The 22,886-nt window shown below is 32.8% G+C and overlaps 1 protein-coding gene across 1 annotated transcript; it reads left to right on the top strand.

Moving 5' to 3' along the window:
- The first annotated feature begins 1,496 nt into the window (after positions 1-1,496).
- Positions 1,497-21,851, top strand: LOC111705564 (uncharacterized). The gene is made up of 10 exons (XM_023478152.1): positions 1,497-1,903; positions 4,191-4,244; positions 13,377-13,446; positions 15,116-15,176; positions 15,376-15,416; positions 15,592-15,782; positions 16,019-16,080; positions 16,454-16,544; positions 17,958-18,076; positions 20,297-21,851. The coding sequence occupies exons 1-10, from the start codon at positions 1,793-1,795 to the stop codon at positions 20,397-20,399; spliced, it is 903 nt and encodes a 300-aa protein (XP_023333920.1). The 5' UTR covers positions 1,497-1,792; the 3' UTR covers positions 20,400-21,851.
- Positions 21,852-22,886: the final 1,035 nt, after the last annotated feature.

A 22,886-nucleotide genomic window follows, 5' to 3' on the forward strand; every position in this document is an offset into this window, starting at 1 on the left:
GGGAAAAACAACCAGTCTATTTAGGGTTAATCAAATTGTTAAAAATAATCTGACAGATGCATATTTAGATCAATAAAATAATTGTATGGAGTGATATAATTGTGACATGGACACAATTAGGTTCTTTTATTCTACCTGCAGTATACTAGAGTAGAAGCACGCTGGCTGAAAATAATTTAGCTTCGATCGTTTTAAAGACTTTTTAAGGTTTTTGGAGTTAAAAAGGGTACCACAAAAATATGATACGTTTGACAAATTTCAAAATTGTTCTTTCTAAACACCACGGGTAGCCTTAGTACATTTGAATTTCCGAGCCGGGTCAACCTTTCTGGTCCCAGTTTGTACTGTATCGCACGGACATTGGGTGAATAAAGCAGACATTCAATAGGGCTAGCCGGTGCAACAAGGTTGACACGGTCAGACTTTAGGTTGAATTTACTTTTACTAAAGGGTCAGGGGTGCGTGATATTTGCCTTTCTTACACTATATACCCCCATTTAATACGTAATAGTTAATGCAGTGTCCGCCTGGTCAATAATAAATCCTTGCTTGATTCACAACGGTACCCTGATATTAAATATTTTCTTTTGAATTTTAATGTCAAATTTTGATCAGCTGTGTTGAATTCTCACTGCACGCAACGTGTATTTCAGAAATTAAAGTGGTTTTTAAGAGAATTGAACACAGAGCTCTCTATTCTCAATTAACACTTAAAAAGGTTTAGTTCACCATTGTTTCTATAGAAGTAAGTTTTTCCATTTACTGATATCGCCGATATAGGGATTCAATCTCTAATTGGATAATGAGCTAGATAGAAAGATAGATGTTACCGCCATACCATTGGTTCAGAATAGACAACAAACACATGACTGAACTCTGATTGGATCAGGCGCTAATGGACACTAACAGTCCCTTTAAAGAAATGCATTCCCTCATCCTTTTCCTGAACAATAATAAATCATATTTTGGATGAATTTATTTAAACTAGAAACTGATAATCCGCAAGTGTGTCAACGCCTTATGCTTTGATTTTACCGCTCTTACTCACTTATGCTTTTATGTAGCACTTTACATTCACATTTAGCACTATACAACACTTGTTGTTTTTAAGAAACCATTGGCAAAATTCTCATCGATTTTTGCTTGAAAACTTGAGACTTTTAATTCACAGTGAAATTGTAAAATGTTTTTATTTTTGCATAGATCCAGAATTCGCAAACTTTTGATATTTTTGCATCCTGAATTCGCAAACTTTTGATATTTTTACATCCTGAATTTGCAAACTTTTGATATTTTTGCATCCTGAGTTCGCAAACTTTTGATATTTCGACCCGGATAGATTAATTTGTCAAAATTTGAAATACGAATGGTTTACACCATCAGGTTGCAAACATATAAGGATGAAAAACATGCATGGTTTTAGGTGAGTAATCAAGATCTTTGTAGAACTTAAAAAAAATAACAGAATTTTTTTGGAAAAAGTATTTTTCAGACTGTTTAAAATGTAGAAAGTGTACTGCGTGGACCCTGTGTTATCCTAGAACAGTTGGTCCATACAATTTTCAGGAGTTGGAAAAATATTTTAAAAATCAACCCAAGGGCCTCGACAAAATAAAGAAGGCCACACAATGGGCCTCATAATTTAGCCAGGGACTAGGCTGCAGTTCAAAAACAATATTTCGTGAGAATAAGTTTATGCTGAATGTAATTCACATAATTTGTGAGTTTGGGCCCTAGATCATTCAAGTGAATCTTCTTATTAGTGAGCCCTGGAACATCTTTATAACAAACTATGGGCTCTGGACCAAGTAAAGAGACATCTGTTGAGGAGTTCCGAACTAGTGACCATGTACTGAGTAAGGGACAGCACATCATCACAGCACTTGTAGATGATGCACCAACGGTAAATATCTTAAGTGATGTTTGGAAATTTACCAAAGGCACTTTAAAAAGTGACATTTTACCACAGGAACTTTCTTGAATTGCACTGTCACAAATTCACTTTCCCAAGTGGCACTTTTAAAAGACATTTTCTACATTGACTCTTTCCCAAGTGACACCAGATGGCGGAAACGTCATGTGTGTGTGTCTGTATACTAAAAGAGTGTGCGTGTGTAATAAGGAACCAAATAGTTGTACTGTCGAAGTTTACAGTACAGAAGAATCTTGGTATTTGTACAGTCTAGGAAAGTGTATTTGTTTATTGTTAATTGTTTACTTAAAAATATACAATAAATAAATTAAATTAAATAAGTTAAATAAACATGTAATATATTTTTTGTATATTTAAGTCAACACAGTAAGTGACATTTTCTTGCAAAGAATATAATTTGATTAAAGTTTACTCGAGTTATTCAAGATTAATTATAATTGACGACATTGTTCTGCACCTTCCTTGACTGTAGTCGTGTGTGTATGTCTGTACCAAAAGAGTGTGCGTCTGTGATAAGGAACCCGTCTGCAAAGCATTGCGACTGGCTTTCTCATGCCAGACCAGTGCCATTTCCTTTCCCTTTATTCTTGTTCAATAGCACCTTATATACTTTTCCCATTGATGCTTTCGTAAAGGTAACATCTCTATTGGCCCTTTGCACTTTCTTAAGGGAAAAGGGTCACTTTCCATCAGAAATGTTCTCGAAGAAAACTTTCGGAAATGCAATTTCATCAGTGGTATTTTTATTCCAAAGTATTATATTTTCCAAAAAACTTTCCCCATTGAAACTTTCCTAATGGTATTTTCTCAATTGACACTTTTAGGACAGTATTTTCCCAAAGGTGTCGTCTAAGGAACACTTTTCCAAAGGCATGTCTATGGAAGGTAACCTTAAAAAAATTAGAGAATATCTAACTTGACAACTTTTAAACTGTTGTACTCTCTCCTATTTTCCTAGCTTGATAAGAAACAAGTAGGCCACTGCTACTTCCTACACGTTAACCTCCGCAGAAGGGCGAATTGGTTTCTGTAGTGTACTAACCCGTTTTGACATATCGTCAGAACCCAAAACTTAAGTATCGTAATGAAACCGAGCTCAGGATCAGGAACCCGGTTTCATGAATGGGATCAGGCAGTTCTGCGGATATCAATATTTTTGTCAATAAATATTATTTCATGTGAATTCTTTACATTCTCTATTTGTTTTCTGATTTCTTAAATTAAAATCTACGCAAATGTTTACACCCCATAAAAGGAAACTCCGCAGTTTCCAGGGAATAAGAATACAGAGAAGGGAAATGACGCTTTGCAGACGAGTTTGTTATTACACACGCACACTCTTTTGGTGCAGACACACAATATGACTATAACAGTCAAGGAAATTGCAGAACAATGTTGTCAATTATAATCAAGCTTGAATGACGAGTAGTTTATTGTAAACTTTAATCAAATTAAGTTCTTTGCATGAAAATTTGGCTTATAGTGTTGACCTAAATATTTAAATAATATATTACATGTATATTAAACTTATCTTTAAGTAAATAATTAACAATAAACATTACTCTCCGAAACTGTACAAATACCGAGATTCTGATGTACTGTATATTCGTACCTGCAGTACACGCCTTCGGTTTGGTATTACTTACACACTCTTTTGGTACAGACACACATACATAACGTTTCCGCCCCCAGAGCCCGAAATTTAAAAGAGTATCGTAGAACGAAACTCTCGAGTTTCCTTTTTTGGGTCTTAACATTTTATAGATTTTGATTTAAGAGATTCGACAAAAATAGCGAAATAAACTAAATAAAAATATATTTCATAAAAAAATGTTGATATCCACAAAATTGTTTAATTTTTATATAAACCGGGGTTGAAACCCAGGTTTCGCGGAAGAGAATATGTTGAAAATAATATAAGCTTACAGAAAACATTATCTACAGGGTGTCCTACGAAACATGACAGTTGGTGAACAGTTTAGAATGTCTTCTTTCATAATTTGTTAAGTTGTTTGATACCAAAGACAATAAAAAAAATAGTGTATGGGAGTCATATTATAGTAAAATTGATTTCAAAGAAAAGTATATTTGAGCAAAAGATTTTTTTACCGAAATAGACAGCAAAAAGCCTTTAATATCATACTACAGAATATGAAAGACGACATTCAAAACTATTTATCAACTGTCATGTTTCGTGGGACACCCTGTATTTAAATTTGAATGGTTTTCGTACAATCAAATCTTCAATTGTGTTTAGGTGAAGAAGGAAGTACCTGAAGACAAACCTACAGGACCAAAGAAATCCACGTCGGTGAGTAATTTTTCATTTTATTTTAATATATACAAATCTTTATAAACTTTTTTATTATTTAAGACAAAAGACATACGAGGCCGAGAAAATTTTTTCTCTTCCATCCTAATCACGTAGAAAAGTTTATTCATGCACAAAAGTTTAAAACACACTTAATATCATGATATTAATCTTACTGAGCATGGGGTTGAAGTGTCTTAAAGTTTTTCAGACATATTAACTCCAAAAGTGTGGTCTGACACTCTATAATTTGTTGACCTCTCTATCTGACAAAAAAGGGGTTTTGTAACTAACTGCCTGAGACCTGATTACTGTCTTAATGCCTTATTTTATCTTTACTCTAACTTAATCCGTGTCAAAGATTTTTAAAGTTTTGCCAATTTTCATTTTTTTTAAAAATTAATTAAAGAAGTATGAGATAAAGGACTACCCTCAACCAAGGGAATTTTGGACATCGAGATGACGTCAGTTTGAATCAAGGTTCTTTAATAAGGTTTGTTACTCTGGATGCTCTCCAATGTACGGAAAATGATGTCTCCTTAGCTTAAACAGTAATAATTCGCAAATGACGACACGCTTGTCTCTATAAACAGTGACGCTATATGCGGATTTTATATATCTATTTTTAGAAGACGACATTTTCCATACATTGGAGCGGATCCAGAGTAAATATACTTATTAATAAACCTTGGCTTGAATAGTGTTAAGCTCTACGTATTCTTTTTTTTATTCCACTTTATTTTGAGACCCTGTGCAAAGAATTATAATGTAAATAGGGATGTTAACGTTTTCATTTTTCAGAAAAACGATCGTTTCGTTATGAAAACGACGTCGAAAAATCGAAAACGAAACGATCGTTTTTAAAAACGATCGTTTTTTTAAAAAGTTCGTTTTTTAAAAATGGTCAATTTCAAAACGATCGTTTTTCAAAACGCTCGTTTTTAAAAACGATCGTTTTTCAAAACTATCGTTTTTACAAAATTCGTCGTTTCGTTAACGATCGTTAACGACGACCCTTCGTTAACGACAACCCTTAATTAACGATCGTTAACGACGACCCCTTCGTTAACGATCGCTAACAAAGAAAGGAAACCGACCTGAAGGGCATCTGTACTTATCATTGAGTAGTTTTTAAGAAAATATCAAGGAGTTTTAACTCCCCCACAACTGTTAAACTTCATGTAAGACGACATCCAATAAAGTTGCATGTAATTTTTTTTTCAAAATGACCATTTTGATAAAGTTCGTTGTTTCGTTAACGATCGTTAACGACAACCCTTCGTTAACGATCGTTAACGACGACCTTTCGTTAAGGATCGTTAACATAATTGTCAATAAAATATTTTTTCAAAAACGATCGTTTTTTTAAAAACAATCGTATAAAAAACGGTCGCAAATCGTTTTAATAAAAACGATCGTTTTAAAAACGATCGCTATTCGTCTTCTAAAAGTTTAAAACGAGTGGGTCGTTTTTAAAAACGATCGTTTTTTTCCGAAAACGAAACGATCGTTTCTGAAAACGAAACAAAAAACGATCTTTAACGATCGTTTAACGATCGTTTTCAAAAACAATTAACAACCCTAAATGTAAAGATAGTTATTTCAGAGGTGTACGCATTTTCAGTAAGAAATAAGTAAGCAATTATTTATTTGTGAAATATAACAAAAAAACACAAAATTAAGTGTTTTAGGAGAAGATATTTTAAAACCTCCAAAAAAAGAGGTTGTGAGAATATTTCCCCACCAATTCAAAAAATATATAAAATTAAAAGCAATGGGAAAGGAAAGGAAAGAAAAAGGAAAAGGAAAGTTACATATTTATTGTATACATTATATTTAATATAAACTAGTGCTGGATTGTTAGTATTTTTCGAAGATGAACTAACAACTTTTAGAAATAAACACAAGACGGATGTCACACTCATAGCTTGGCATGGGATCCCTCTTTCACATAAAATCAATAAAATATTTTGGAAACTTTTATGTGAATTATCAAAATTTTCAAAATTATCAAAAATAAATGCTTTTATCCTCCTCGGATACTAGAAGCACACTGTTTACTTGTTTACAAACACCGCCCAGAGAGAACTGGTTTCAATTATGAATGGAGAGTATATGCAACAGCAATTAGATTTCCTTGCCTAATTACCTTGACCGTGTTTTTAGAAACTTATTTTTGTCATTACTTGAGGGCATGGTTAATTTTAGTTTCTTGATTTCTTGATAAAATCAGTTATTTTCATGAATACTTTACTCAAATATACAGAGTTTAACAGCATGCTAGATTTCCAGCTATTTTGAAAGTTTAAATTTGAGTCAATGCAAACTGTTATTTTAAAGTTTAAATATAGAATTAATAACTGAGATAACCTTCAAAAATAGAAACAAATTGATTTCCAGTTTTCAAGTTTGTAGAGCATAAATTGTTGCAGTTTCTAGAAAATGTCAAGCTACGAATTGCAAAATGTTAGATCTATTAATTCCCATATTCTAAAGTATATAATGTATACGGTCGTTGTCTATGTTTCAATATAATGAAGACGACGTTCTATTCCAATTTTGATTTATACCAAGCTTTAAAACAGCAGAGGAGAGCAGAGACATCAAAAACAAGTAAACAAAGAGAAATAGTCAATTATAAGCTATAAGCTGTTCTTTGTTAACTTGTATCTTGTTGTTTGATAAAGCATTATTAATAAAAAGTCGTCTTCATCAGGTGCGGATCCGGCCAGCCCTTTGAAACTCAAAAAAAACTGTAATCACTAAAGTTTCAGTAGAAGTAAATTTTTCCATTTACTGTTAGCACCGATTGAAGGATTCATAACTTTAATTGGATAATGAGATAGATAGAAAGATAGATGTTACCGCCATACTATTTCTATTGGTTCAGAATAGACAACAAACACATGACTGAACCGTGATTGGATGAGGCGCTAATGGACTCTGCATACATCATCATGTGGGGGGCACCGATCAAAACTTGCGAGTAGAGGGGGGGGGGGTACAGGGGGGCGGAGCCACCTGCACTTTTGTTTAAAGGATTTAGCATTGAGAGTGAGTAATTTAAGTACTCAAAATAACAAATTACTCTTAAAATATGTAAAAATATTGCCACCTCAGAACTCTGCACTTCAATTCATTGCATAACTATATATGTTTCCCTTTAATATTACAATTCATTGCATAGCTAGATAGTTGTCCCTTTAATGTTACAATTCATTGCATAACTAGATATTTGTCCCTTTAATATTACAATTCATTGCATAACTAGATATTTTTCCCTTTAATATTACAATTCATTGCATAACTAGATATTTGTCACTTTAATATTGTCCCATTAATATTACAATTCATTGCACAACTAGATATTTGTCCCTTTAATGTTACAGTTCATTGCATAACTAGGTATTTGTCCCTTTAATGTTACAATTCATTGCTTAGCTAGATATTTGTCCCTTTAATATTACAATTCATTGCATAACTAGATATTTGTCCCTTTAATATTACAATTCATTGCATAACTAGATATTTGTCCCTTTACTATTACAATTCATTGCATAACTAGATATTTGTCCCTTTACTATTACAATTCATTGCATAACTAGATATTTGTCCCTTTAATATTACAATTCATTGCACAACTAGATATTTGTCCCTTTAATGTTACAATTTCTTGCATAACTAGGTGGTTGTTCCTTTAGTGTTACAATTAGTGTTACCATTCATTTTATAACTAGATATTTGTCCCTTTAATGTTACAATTTATTGCATAACTAGGTGGTTGTTCCTTTAGTGTTACAATTAGTGTTACAATTCATAGCATAACTAGATATTTGTCCCTTTAATGTTACAATTCATTGCATAACTAGATATTTGTCCCTTTAATGTTACAATTCATTACATAACTAGATATTTGTCCCTTTAATATTACAATTCATTGCATAACTAGATATTTTTCCCTTTAATATTACAATTCATTGCATAACTATGTGGCGGACAAGTCGTCGTACTCTCCGCCATAATGTCTGCAAGCATCTACCTGATCTAAACTCATGTGATATATAAAAAGTCGCCATTTTTAGATTCACTTTACTTTGTTCTATTTTCATGTAAAAATATATTAGTTGTTTTTTGACTTTCGTCTTTTTATTTAGCCGTCGCTAAATCTGGTGACCCCGACGTGATACAACTCCGTACGTTATTTTTCTCGTTATAAATAGATTTTTTTTCGCCGCACTCTTTTCTGAAGTGAGCCGGACTCCCTGTTTTTTCCACAGTCCACTCCTTAAGTAGGATTAGAAACGGTGAAATATTAATTTTTTGGGTGTGATTGCCAAGTGTTATGGCTACCCAATCTGGTGAAGCGCTGCCCAGTGTCGGAGCTGTTGCCCTCAAGCTTCCCCCCTTTTGGCCTGAATCTGCGGAAGTTTGGTTCGCCCAGGCCGAGGCCCAGTTCAATATCAAAGGGATCAGCAGCAGCACCACCAAGTTCTACCACTGCGTGGCTGCAATGTCTCAGGAAATTGTCCCTTCAATATTACAATTCATTGCATAACTAGATATTTGTCCCTTTAATATTACAATTCATTGCACAACTAGATATTTGTTTACCAATTATTTCATGTTCGATCTACAGACTCAATAAAAATATTATTCGGCCTTCTTCCTTTTATTCAACTTCAGTAAAAACAGTTGTTGGAAAACTTGTCTTTTTATTTGAAAATACTTCGAAAATAATTTATTTTTATTTTGATTACTTTTCTTTCCACTTTATATTTTTTTCTAATACTTTTTGATGTTTAGAAAATTATCTTACAAATATATCCACGTTATCATTTTTTTTAAGGGGGATTTGGTCAAGAATTAGAATATTCAACAAACATTTTCTTGGTGCTTTTTTATTGTAAAATATTCATTTTATTGCCTAAGATAAAAGATAACATTGGTTTAAAAAAAGTATTAAGTCTGGTTATTCCTGCCCTGTTTTCCTGCAGCAGAAATGCCCAAATCAATTTTAAAGAGAAATCAGAATTAAAAATAATTAATTGAAAAACAAGAATTTTGTTGATCATAAATCCAATTTCTACCCCCATCCCCTTCCTCCCATAAGTCGTCTTTACCAGAACCCATCTCGGAGAAACTCTAAACCAAAGCATGTTTCCGTTCAATTTATCTCTACTCTCCGACAAAAGACAAGAACAAACAGTGAAACGTTTACTAAGTGAAAGATCAAATCCATAAATAACTTTGCAATCCATAGTAAATTCCACTTAAACAACCGGGTTTATATTTTCAGAAGTATTTACAAATGTTTTAAACTATTCCATCAAACCCTCAGATGCTTAATCACTCCAACTAGTGATACATTTAAATATTCAACTACATTTATACATTGTCATTTATTTTTACTATACCTGCATTTTATTGCAGGTTTGAAATATATTAGTTTACTTTATTCAACCTTGTTCTTAAAAAATATTCCAATTCAATATCCTTGACTATGTTCGGTCACGACTCACGAAATCATATTATTTACAAACATTGTAAAAGCATAAAAAGGAAAAGCAGGCAACTAATTAATCGTTACAAACAAACAATATAGAAATTAAACACTTCAAAGTAAATTGCACGAAAGATTTAAATCCTTTAAATCCTTGTATTGTTTTTTAAAGTATAGCAACTATAAATTGACTATTTGTTTATCTAAAAAGTGGACCACTCAACTATCAAAAGTTTAATCCTCTTGGAAGCACTGTTTTCTTCATATATAACCCTTTATTCCACAAACAAAGTTTCAACAAAGTGAAACTCTAAAGGATCCATCGAAAGAATTTATCAAATGTCGTCTTGACCATTTCAATAGGTTATATACTATCTTACGTAAATCTTAGTATTTGCGAAAATAAATAAATAGCCATGCATATGGAGGAACAGTTTCAAAGAGCTTCACTGTATTATACTATAAACATTTCAATATTGTTACAGTATTTATTTACGTATTTACATTATTAGAATTTCTGGAATGTTTATTAAAACCTTGTTATATAATGAACGTGTGAGCAGTAGGAAAGCTCGATAATAATGTCTAGACTATTCTAAAACAATTGATTTTCGATATGATTTAACTTATTACAGCCATGTCCACATATATTATTAACATACTGATGAAAGGGTAACCAGAGCTGGGAACTTTCGTATTGGATACCAATCCCGATCCCTAGCAATCTCGATATCCACAGTTGTCACTTTTAAATTTAAGCAGAATCTGCTTGATCTTTTGATCTTGGATATCCGTAATTTCTCTCATTGGTTAAACGGAAAATTCTCTGGCTTCTGATTGGCTGTTCGTTTTCATACAGACGACACTCTTCACAGAATATCGAATAAACATTAAATTAATCTGTAGATTAACAAATGTTCAGATCAAGCATGTATCTCGAGATCAACAATTCAAAAAAACTGAGTTTTTGTCACAAAGTAAAATTTTCTAATCACTAATTCCAACCTGATGGCGTGAACCCATGATATTCCGAACATCTAACAGAATTCATTGATTACAATATTGACATATTAAAGTTCTCCGACATCGGGTTGCAAAAGTAATGGATTAAAATATTTGAGTTTGTGGCAAAAACTCATTTCCCTTTTTAACTAAATTCTGCCTAATCATTATTAGAAAAATATTAGCTATACTAATCACAAGATTAAAAATCATAAGCGTAATTTCACAATTAAAAAAAGGTGACGGCAATATGTTTACAGATTTCTGGTTACTACTGCATCTATGCAAAACTTACTACAGGGTGTCCCAAAAAAGACGATATCGAATTTGTCACTGAATTCCCATGTTTATTGGGACGCCCTTATTCATTGAAATAAATTATTTAATTTTCCAAATTAAAAATTTTTAATTAAAACTTGCATGAAATGTCATCTTCTAAAGCATTTAATAACTTTGGCCGGGTTCAAACATTAAACACTTTTTGATATAATGGAACCTATACATTATAGAATAGGAGGACGACATTTAATTAATCATTGTGTGTATCGTTGTTGTTACGAATAAAACAGTAAATATCTTGGAAATCTGCTTGTTAAGTAAAATTGGTCTGTGTGCACTGCACTTTCTTTGGTGTTTAAAAGTTAATTTGTCTATTAAAGATCAACACTTGAGTTCACTTGTATTGGTTCGCCCTACTGCATTAATGTTAGCACAATGTTTTAATTACAGTTTGTTTTTAGTAATTAACCATAAATTAAGTAATTAACCATAAATTAACTAGTTAACCAGACATAAATATTAATCATTCTTGAAACAACACGGAACAAAACATTACCTGGATTTCCCCTAATCGATATTTCCTATAAACTCGACTATAGAATACGCATTTTGGAAATGCACTCCTAAACCATCGGAAACTAGGCAGAGAAGGCGTAGTTGAAATTTATACAACATCGCCAGCACGGCTTTCTGACCTCGTGGCACTATAGTTTCAGTAGAAGTAAATATTTCCATTTACTGATAGCGCCGATATAGGGATTCATATCTCTGATTGGATAATGAGATAGATACAAAGATAGATGTTACCGCCATACTATTTCTATTGGTTCAGAATAGACACCAAACACATGACTAAACCCTGATCAGGCGCTAATGGACTCAGCATACAGGAGTGGTAGCTCCTCTAGTTTATGCACAAGTATAAAAAAATCAATTTTTGTCAGTTACATGTTTTTTTCTCAATAGCTTTTTAATTAAGGAAGTTATTTTAAAAAAACGTATAAATTTACGCGAAATTTTCTTTAGTTAAACTTGAATTAAAAAAACTAGCATTTCGAAATTCGAAATGCTATGATATAAAACCTGTGAAATATTCCTAACTTTCTCTTCATAATAAACAAAGTATAAAACTTCAAACCGACGAAGATTGAATTTAGTCTTTTAATACTTTTTTCGTGAAAATTGATACCCAACAAGTTGGAAGGATAAATTTTAATTTTTCGACTTATATACTTATATATACATTGACCATAAAATGTTATGTATCAATCAATCTAGTTTGAAATACATTTATTATTATAACTATCAACCTACAGTAGGATCCATACAATTATTGGAGGGTAGAATCTATCAACCTACAGTAGGATCCATACAATTATTGGAGGGTAGAAACTATCAACCTACAGTAGGATCCATACAATTATTGGAGGGTAGACACTATCAACCTACAGTAGGATCCATACAATTATTGGAGGATAGAAACTATCAACCTACAGTAGGATCCATACAATTATTGGAGGATAGAAACTATTAACCTACAGTAGGATCCATACAATTATTGGAGGATAGAAACTATCAACCTACAGTAGGATCCATACAATTATTGGAGGATAGAAACTATCAACCTACAGTAGGATCCATACAATTATTGGAGGGAAGAAACTATTAACCTACAGTAGGATCCATACAATTGTGGAGCAGGAAGAAGGTTATTAGACTCAAGTTATGCTTTTTTAATTAAAAAATAAACATAAAAACAGCAATCGTGTTCCCACTGCCAATTTTATATAATAATTTATTTTAAAGCTATTTGCTGAAAGCAATTTATCGTCTTTTTTTATGGGTCTCACTCTCACTGTATGGCACTTCATCTTTTTCTTTTCCTCGATAATACTATTTTCTGAATTTTCTGATCCCAAATGGGATCGGGGTTGAAAGTTCATTTCGGGGCATGAAAGTACACTTTATACGTCATTGTAATTTGTAAACTTTGACAAGTTTTTGAGTACGTGTACTACACTTCAGAAATGTGTACTGTATTTGGGGTGTTAATAGATGTAAATATTAGTATTTGATATAAGAGATAAATTAATGATATACCGAAAAATAAACACTGCCTTGCAGTAAACATTCTGCAGTATGGAATATTTCTACAACTTGACATTATACTTCCAATTGTTCACAATAACAACATGGTTTTTTTCTGCCCCTAATATCAATCAATCAATCAATATTTGGGATTGATCAGATGGAATTTTATGGACCCCTGCTAACCATTAGTTTAAATTTCTTCAAAAATCTAAAAAAAATCACTTTCTTTGGTTAATTTCTAAAATATATATGAATTTCAGTTTCTGAGCAGAGCATTTGGCCGAAGTAATTCTGAAGCAAAACGAAAAATAGTAGATTTAGATTCTTCAGGTAAACTACAAACTGAGTTTTTGCCGCAAACTCTGATTTTTTAATTCCTATATCTTTGCAACCCGTTTTTTCGTAGAAGTACCTTTGTTATTTCAAACTCAAATTTGTGTAAAACATTAATTTTACAAACTTAAACTTTTTGATCTTACAGAATTCATAGTTTGAAATATCAAAGGTTTACGCCATCAGATTGCGAAGATATTGGGACTACAAAATTTGAGCTTGTGGCAAAAATGTAGTTCTTTTCTTGTACAAAATAATACTGCGAAATTATGCATATATTTTTAGTTTCTACATATTTTTTCTTTTTTTGTTAAAAGGCTCGCGTAGACATTGTAGTTGAGCTGAGAGTACATTAATGTAGAGTCATCTTTTCGAATTCATTTGAAACCTCTAAGACGTTTTTACGAAGTAAAATTCTTCCGCAAGAGCAAAAATTCCTATATATCCTCATTGGCGCCCGCCTGCCCCACAGGCAGTGGCGCGGCATGTCTGAAATTTCTCTACAATTCTGCACTGCTCAAATATCATGACTTGCCGGTCACTCCCTTTAATTTTTATGGACTATGTGTGTGTGTGTGTGTAGCAAACCCTGAGGTTAATTTGCAACAGCGCTGCTTATTGATCCAAAATCTGCTAAATTACTCAAGCTTGCTTTGGTTAAAAATATCAATGCGAGGAATAGCTTTCTCTTCGTAGATAGATAGATAAACCACGATAAGGTTTCCGTAGAGGAAAAAAGGTTTTGCAAAAATGTGTTCATAAACCAATAAAAGACAAAAGTATGATATTTTTCCCTAATAAAAATAATGCGATTTGTTTCGTTTGTTCCAATACATATGGTGTGATTAAAAATATTTTAGCCTGGATAGCTAGCTTCATATTGTATTTACCAACAGATAGAAAAAAACTTCTCAACACCCCTAAAAACTCAAGTCAAAATTGTCTGTCACGACACAAAATAGCTTCAGATATGACTCTATTCTTATTTCTTAAATTCTACTTACAGGTATCTAATCTAAACATATGTTTGGTGAATTTTTAGTTTTTTACTTTTTATTAATGTATATTATATATATATATTATAAATATATTTTTAAATGTATATTAACGTACTTTTAATAACCGTATAAATGTCGGTTTCCAGCAAACGAAACGTTTCGCGAAAAAAATGCGAAAAAATGCAAAAATTTTCATTCATATTTCGCAAATTTTTTCTCGAAATTTCGCATTTGTTCGCAAAAATGAATGAAGTGAAAAAATGTGAAAACGATGCGAAATGCGAAAAGTGTTGTAGCTGCAACATCTCATTGCGCAAAAAAAAAACTTGTGGAATTCTTTGCTCTGAGAGCTCAATATTTGAAGTTTTATAATATCATATTAACAATTTCTCTTCCTTTACTTTAATAAATGTTTGTGAAGAGAATTTGATTTCACGTTCACCTAAATCCAGCTAGCCATGAGCCAGCCAAATACAAGAAAGAATCTTTTACATCGACAGTATTTTTTCGCGAAATTTTCATGTTTTTTTGCATAATTTCCGTTTTTTTCTTGCGAAATTTTTGCATTTCCTATTTCACGAAAATTTCACATTTTTTCGCGAAACAGATTGAAGCGAAATTTCGCTAAACAAATTTAATTTTTCAGATTTTATGTTTTATATTTTTAGAAAGTGAAACCGACACAGATGACTTTGAAGAAAGTAAACGGGGAATAGATCTAACGCTTAGGTAAACACTGAACAGTGAATTTTCAAGGATATTTTTTTGCAGCCCTGGATTTGAAAACTTTGAAATTGATTAACGGTTGGTTTTATGTGATCACTTATATTCTACGTTATTTGATTGTTTCTGATTTTCATAAAATTTCCATAATGTTGTTGATTCACTGAGGGCTTAAAATTGTATAATTAAAATATTCTTTAATTAGGAATGATATTGAAGATTTGGAATCCACATTTGATCGTCTAGGTTTGTTTTAATTTCAAAAAATACTTTTCTAAAATAGGTTATGATATAAATTATTTTTATCATTATTATTATTATTATTATTATATACATCATCATTATTAGAACTATTATCATTATTATTGAAATTAGTTTAATTCTAATAATTTTCATTATTTTTATTATTCTTATTTCTAAGGTTTGGATGAGCGGGGAAGAGCAGTTCCACAAAATGGCGTTAATGGCGGCCATCATCAGCTGAATAATGGCGGCCATCATCAGCTGATTAATGGCGGCCACCACAAAAACAATGGCGGACACAGCTTTGATAATGATCACATGTTTAGCCATGGAGGACATCAACAACAATTTAGAAATGGTTTGGCGGAGGTAATTTTTCAAAACAGATTCATTTTTAATTTGTCAGATTAGCATTTTTTCTTTTTTCTTTAATTAATTTCCCCCCCCCCCCCCCNTTAATAAGTTGTAGTTTTGGTGTATTTAGTTCTAGCCCAAAATATTTATTAGCATTAAAACTTTAAAGAAGAATCACACATGATCTTCATATAACACTAAATTTAAATTTCTTGTATTTAAAATTTTTTCAAAATTTTTCAATTTTTCAGAATGACGAAGATACAGGAGGAGCCAGTCTCAATAACACATCTAAGACATTGCTTATGAACGGGTAAAAGAATGCAATTGAATAAATATTTTTTAGTTTTTTAGTTTTTAATGGTATTCTAAATTATTGGGCAAAGATAGAAAAAAGTGACAAAAAATAAATAAAAATTCCATCGTCTGGAGAATCTAATTTTTTTTTGCCTGGATTTTAAGTACTTTCCCAAAGGCAATTTCCTAAGCGCCAACTTCCCAAGTTTGTCCCTAGCTACAGCCCTCGGCCCCATAGCCCATCATAGCCGCCTAGGGCTCGGCCCTTATTGTAGCCTGCGGCGCATTTGGAAATTTTCCGCTTTGGAAATTAAACTTTTGGGAAGTTGCCACTTGGGAAGTCGCCCTTGGGAAAATGCCTTGTGTGTACCTTGTTTAATATTCTTTAGGAAGCGTATGATGAGTAAGAAAGGAAATGTCCGGTTAAGTTGGAATGACCGACCATATCCTGAACAAGAGGACAGCTGGACATTATCTAAGGTAAAGCCACACCAAACTAAGCTAGTGGGGCAGGTTAAATAGGTCTATGATAGGCCGGGTACTGTAAAAAGTCTGGCCGCGCCATAAAAGTTAAAACCGGGGTGTCCGGTGTACTGGCCAGTCCCCAGGCGTCACTAAGGTTGGTACAAGAGGTCGGTCCGTATAGAATTCAAATTGACCCTAATCCACCATGAAGAAGCTCACTGTAAACTCCCGTTAAATTAATAAGGAAGAACAAGCTCTACAGTAGAAATACAGATTATATCAGGCAAAATGGGACAGTACCTAATGAATGATCCCCTTTATGTGAGCGCGGTGTGTCAACCCTCACTATATAGAGAGCATGCCTGATTCACAACGGTACCCATATATGACCTTTAATTTTGGAAAATGTGTTTCATTCTCACAACTTCCTTCATTGTTTCAGTAGCATACATCCGGAAGTCAGTGTTATAAAGAGACCAGTTACAAACATGGATATCTTATTGGTTCTTGATCAAACAAAAGCTGTGAAGGGAACCGACTACCGATGGGAATCTTATTTATATATTATATATTTATTTATTTATTCTTGTCCATATAAAACTCGAAAGGGTAGCGTTGAGAATCCACCAAATTCTATTCAAGATTAGTTTGTAAGTTTATGTATTTTTGATCTTGTGTTAGTTTTTTTAACTGTGATATGATGTCCTGCCAGCAAAAAAAGTCTGTAATTTTTCATTTTTCACTAAAGTTTGAAAAAATTAAATTAAAAAAAAAGTATTATCTTACACAGTAAGAACCGGAAAACTGTGGAAAAGGAAAGGAAGCAATACTTAAATGTTTTTGATGTTGTTACAAAGCAAATAGTATTACTACAGTGATGACCACACAACTCCGAAATAGGAAGACGACTTTATAGCAATACTTAAGTGTATTTGATGTTGTTATAAAGCAAATAGTTTTACTAGACACTTATTAAATCACAAATCAAGTGAAATGGGTCTGTTTACACTGAATAATATTTGTTTCCCGTGCTCATTGGACTATCTAAAGTCAAAATTTAATTTTAAAAGTCACCTTTCTATTCCAGAATTTTCTGGTTATCGCTGTATTTAATTATAATTTACTTTTTATGTGAAATAGGTCTGTTTACACTACACTACTTGCAATTGCTATGTCTCTTGTTTATTGGACCATGTAAAGTAGGGTTTCCAATCAGAATTCCATTGCGCAAGACTGCGCGGAACTGTACTCTAAATGTGCGTAAATGCACGGAATTGCGCGGTGTTTACAGGGCTCGCAATTGCGCGCAAGTAAAAACCCTAATGCAAAGTCATGGCTTGAGTTTAAAAGTCGTCTTCTGGTTCCATTGTTTTTTGGTTTTCACTGGTTTTCACTGTACAACATCTCACATTTAGTCTTAATTTCCAGGTAAAAATCGACGGTTTTGATCCGGAAAAGTTCCGCGTGGCCAACTCTACCTCCAACCCTAGATCTCAACAACGACAGGATAAACACAGCCTTCTTCTTATTCAAAATCCGTCAAATATGTAAGTACTTTAGGTACTGTACTTTAGGTACTGTACTTTAGGTACTGTACTTTATGTACTGTACTTTAGGTACTGTACTTTAGGTACTGTACTTTAGGGACTGTACTTTAGGGACTGTACTTTAGGTACTGTACTTTAGGAAGGACGTACTTCAGGGACTGTACTTTTGGGACTTACTTAAGGAATGTACTTTAGGGACTGTACTTTAGGGACTGTACTTTGGGGACTGTACTTTAAGGACTGTACTTTAGGGACTGTACTTTAGGTACTGTACTTTAGGTACTGTACTTTCGGGACGTACTTTAGGGACTGTACTTTAAGGACTGTACTTTAGGGACTGTACTTTAGGGACTGTACTTTAAGGACTGTACTTTAGGGACTTTACTTTAGGGACTGTACTTAAGAGACTGTAATTCAGGGACTGTACTTTAGGGACTGTACTTTAAGGACTGTACTTTAGGGACTGTACTTTAGGGACTGTACTTTATGGACTGTACTTTAGGTATTAAAGGGACTGTAGGTGTAAATTTAAGTATTAAATGTACTGTAGGTGTAAATTTAAGTATTAAATGTACTGTAGGTGTAACAGGGACTGTACTTTTTGAACTGTACTTCAGGGACTGTACTTTTGGGACTTACTTAAGGAATGTACTTTAGGGACTGTACTTTAGGGACTGTACTTTAGGGACTGTACTTTAGGGACTGTACTTTAGGGACTGTACTTTAGGGACTGTACTTTGGGGACTGTACTTTAGGGACTGTAATTTAGGGACTGTAATTTAGGGACTGTACTTTAAGGGACTGTACTTTAGGGACTGTACTTTAGAGACTGTACTTTAGGAACTGTACTTTAGGTACTGTACTTTAGAGACTGTACTTTAGGGACTGCACTTTAGGAACTGTACTTTAGGGACTGTACTTTAGGGACTGTACTTTAGGGACTGTACTTTAGGGACTGTAATTTAGGGACTGTAATTTAGGGACTGTACTTTAAGGGACTGTACTTTAGGGACTGTACTTTAGGGACTGTACTTTAGGGACTGTACTTTAGGGACTGTACTTTAGTAATGAGTAATGAAGGGACTGTAGGTGTAAATTAAGTATTAAAGGGACTGTAGGTGTAAATTAAGTATTAAATGTACTGTAGGTGTATATTTAAGTATTAAAGGGACTGTAGCTGTAAATATAAGTATTAAAGGGGCTGTAGCTGTAAATTTAAGTATTAAAGGGACTGTAGCTGTAAATTTAAGTATTAAAGGGACTGTAGGTGTAAATTAAGTATTAAAGGGACTGTAGGTGTAAATTAAGTATTAAAGGGACTGTAGGTGTAAATTTAAGTAACCTTTAAATTAAAATGAAGGGTTACCTGAAATGTCGTCTTCAGTCCCATAAAAGGAAGTTCATATATTTATATAATAAAACAAGACATTCGTATATATATATGTTGCCTATAGACGGCCAAACGGCTGGACCGATTGGGCTGAAATTTTTTGTGGACACTCATGGGTGGCCGGGGGATGTTATAGGCTAATACAAATTTGAATTTTAAAAACAAAAAATTTTACTCATTTTTTCTTTCCACAGGCAACGCTGGGCCCTTCAGCTAGTTTTATATAAAAAAAACATTATGACAAAACCTCCCAATATGTCCCTATCAGAAAAAAAACTTTTTCTCACGTGCAGGATTTTAAAATTAGTCAACCAATCGAGCTAATTAAGAAATCTATTTTTGAAAAGGGACATTTCTTTTTTTTAAATTCAAAAATATTTTTCTCTGGAAGAAAACACAGTTCACTGCAAACTTTGTACTTTGTACACTCTCAGTACACCTGTATTCTGACGTCACAAGTGTCAACTCAGTTTTTGTGTCCGACAAAATTATTTCTAATTTTCTATTTAATCTTGGAAAACTTGTCAACTAATGTGAGAAAATTTCGTTTTTCCTTGTTATATTTGGCACTTGTTGCCACCTATTGTACTTGATAATCTATTTGGGACGGGAAAGTACCATTAGCATTACTGTTACGACTTTTGTGACTCCGTTGCTACTCGAGTTCTGATTTTACGCTCAAGGGCGATATTATGAATTCAAAACATTGTTTTTTTCGTCTCAATATCTGTTGAATAAGATGAGTTATGAATTATGATAAAATATCTTTTAAGATTTCCATCTAAAATGTACTTTACTTCAGTTTGACTTGAGTTTAATTTTGTTTTTAGGAGTTACAGTGAAGCTGATATGCCGGGAAGTGTTCCTGCTTATGACCCAACAGAACAACAGCTCCTAGCTTCTATAGAGAGAGAGATGGGAGTACTTTACTAGCTTTTATAGAGAGATAGAGATAAGAGTACTTTTCTAGTTTCTATACATAAATGGGAGTACTTTTCCAGCTTCTTTAAAGAGAGATGGGAGTCCTTTTCTAGCTATAGCTTTTATAGAGAGAGAGATGGGAGTCCTTTTCTAGCTTTAGCTTTTATATATAGAGAGATGGGAGTACTTTTCTAGCTTCTACAGCGAGAGAAGTGGGAGTACTTTCTACCTTCTATAATGAGAGAGATGGGAGTATTTTTCTAGCTTCTATAGAGAGATAGATGGGAGTACTTTTCTAGCTTTTAAAAAGAGAGAGATGGGAGTACTTTTCTAGCTTTTAAAAAGAGATAGATGAGAGTACTTTTCTAGCTTTTAAAAAGAGAGAGATTGGAGTACTTTTCTAGCTTATATAGAGAGAGAGATGGGAGTACTTTTCTAGCTTATGTAGAGAGAGAAATAGGAGTACTTTTCTAGCTTTTATAGAGAGAGAGATGGGAGTACTTTTCTAGCTTCTATAAAGAGAGAGATAAGAGTACTTTTCTAGCTTTTAAAAAGAGATGGATGAGAGTACTTTTCTAGCTTTTAAAAAGAGAGAGATGGGAGTACTTTTCTAGCTTCTATAGATAGAGAGATGGGAGTCCTTTTCTAGTTTTCAAACAAAGATGGGAGTACTTTTCTAGTTTCTATACAGAGATGGAGTACTTTTTTAGCTTCTACAGAGAGAGAGAGAGGTGGGAGTACTTTTCTAGCTTTTACAGGGAGATGGGTGTACTTTTTTAGATTTTATAGAGAGAGGGAGATGGGAATACTTTTCCGACTTCAATAGAGTACTTTTATAGCTTCGATAAAGAGATGGGAATACTTTTTCTAGCAGATCCGTATTGCCTTATGTGACGCACATTAATGTTAACAATATATATATATACGTTAATGCAAGTTGTAAGATTCGCAAACAATAGGAACTAAGTTATATATTAACTATAGGAACTAAGCACTTTCTGAAAATCTATTTTTTAAACATTATATCTTTGCAACCTTTAAATGTTAAAAGTATGAAATCCACTATACATTAAGCATATTTAAATGAAAATATTAGAGGGTTTCACCGTCAGGTTCCAAAGATTTAGGAATTTAAAAATTAGAGTTTGGGCCAAGTGTTCAGTTTTTAGAAAATAAAATGCATAGATTTTTATCTTCAAAACATAACTCACATTTTCATTAATATGAAAGTAAAGAATAGTTTTGATGAATCAAGTTCGGATTTTGAAATGCACAAAACAAAATATTTAAACAATGTAATACAATTATAAAGGTCGTCTTACTATTCTTTTTTTTAATCAGAGCAATTGGAGCAATTGTAATCATAATTATCAAGTTGAATAATGTACATTCCGAAATTACGGTACAGTAGAGTAGAGTACTGTACACTGTACAGTATAGTACGGTACAGTACAGTACAGTGAAGTACAGTGCTGTACAGTACAGTACAGTACAGTACAGTACAGTACAGTACAGTACAGTGCAGTACAGTACAGTACAGTACAGTACAGTACAGTTTAGTACAGTACAGTACAGTAGAGTAGAGTACTGTACACTGTACAGTATAGTACGGTACAGTACAGTGAAGTACAGTGCAGTACAGTACAGTACAGTACAGTACAGTACAGTACAGTACAGTACAGTACAGTGCAGTACAGTACAGTACAGTTCAATACAGTAAAGTACAGTACAGTACAGTACAGTACAGTACAGTACAGTACAGTACAGTACTGTACAGTGAAGTACAGTACAGTACAGTACAGTATAGTACAGTACAGTACAGTACAGTCCAGTACAGTACAGTACAGTACAGTACAGTACAGTACAGTACAGTACAGTACAGTATTTTTAGTCAAAAGAATTTTGCGAATTATTATATAATTCTTAATTGAAAGCCAAAGCTGTAATATTTAGAAATATTGTGAAATAATTCTTGCTTAACGCGTTATAAATATAAAGCATACTCTGTCCAGTGTCCACTTTGAAAATGTAAAAAGTGGATTATATATGTCGTCTTCATAAGTTGAAAATTAAATTAGTTTTGTGATTCCTAAAAGTACTGCGTTATTAAATCTATTTTGCAAGATCTATTTTCCAATGAAGGATTAATATTTTATCTTTATTTTTAAGTTGCACAACTTTCGAATATTGAAGACGACCCACAGTAAAATACAGTAAAATTAAATATCTAAAAAATATTCTTAAAAAATCTTTAGATTAAATTATCATTATGCAAGGAAAACTATTAAGTTTGAGATTAGACGCGTATAAAAAAACATGTAAAATCATTCCAATATGCGTATTTAGAAAGAAAAATAAATACTCCTCGTGAATACTCATAAACTTTTCAAATTTTTTATCTTTGGAATGATTTAAAAAATCTGTTATTTGGTATCATTAAACATAACCTCCAGTTAGAAATGTGATATGTACAGAAACCTACGATGAGCAATAAAAAGA

Source organism: Eurytemora carolleeae, unplaced genomic scaffold (genome assembly GCF_000591075.1).
Source record: "Eurytemora carolleeae unplaced genomic scaffold, Eaff_2.0 scaffold284, whole genome shotgun sequence".
Taxonomy (NCBI): domain Eukaryota; kingdom Metazoa; phylum Arthropoda; class Copepoda; order Calanoida; family Temoridae; genus Eurytemora; species Eurytemora carolleeae.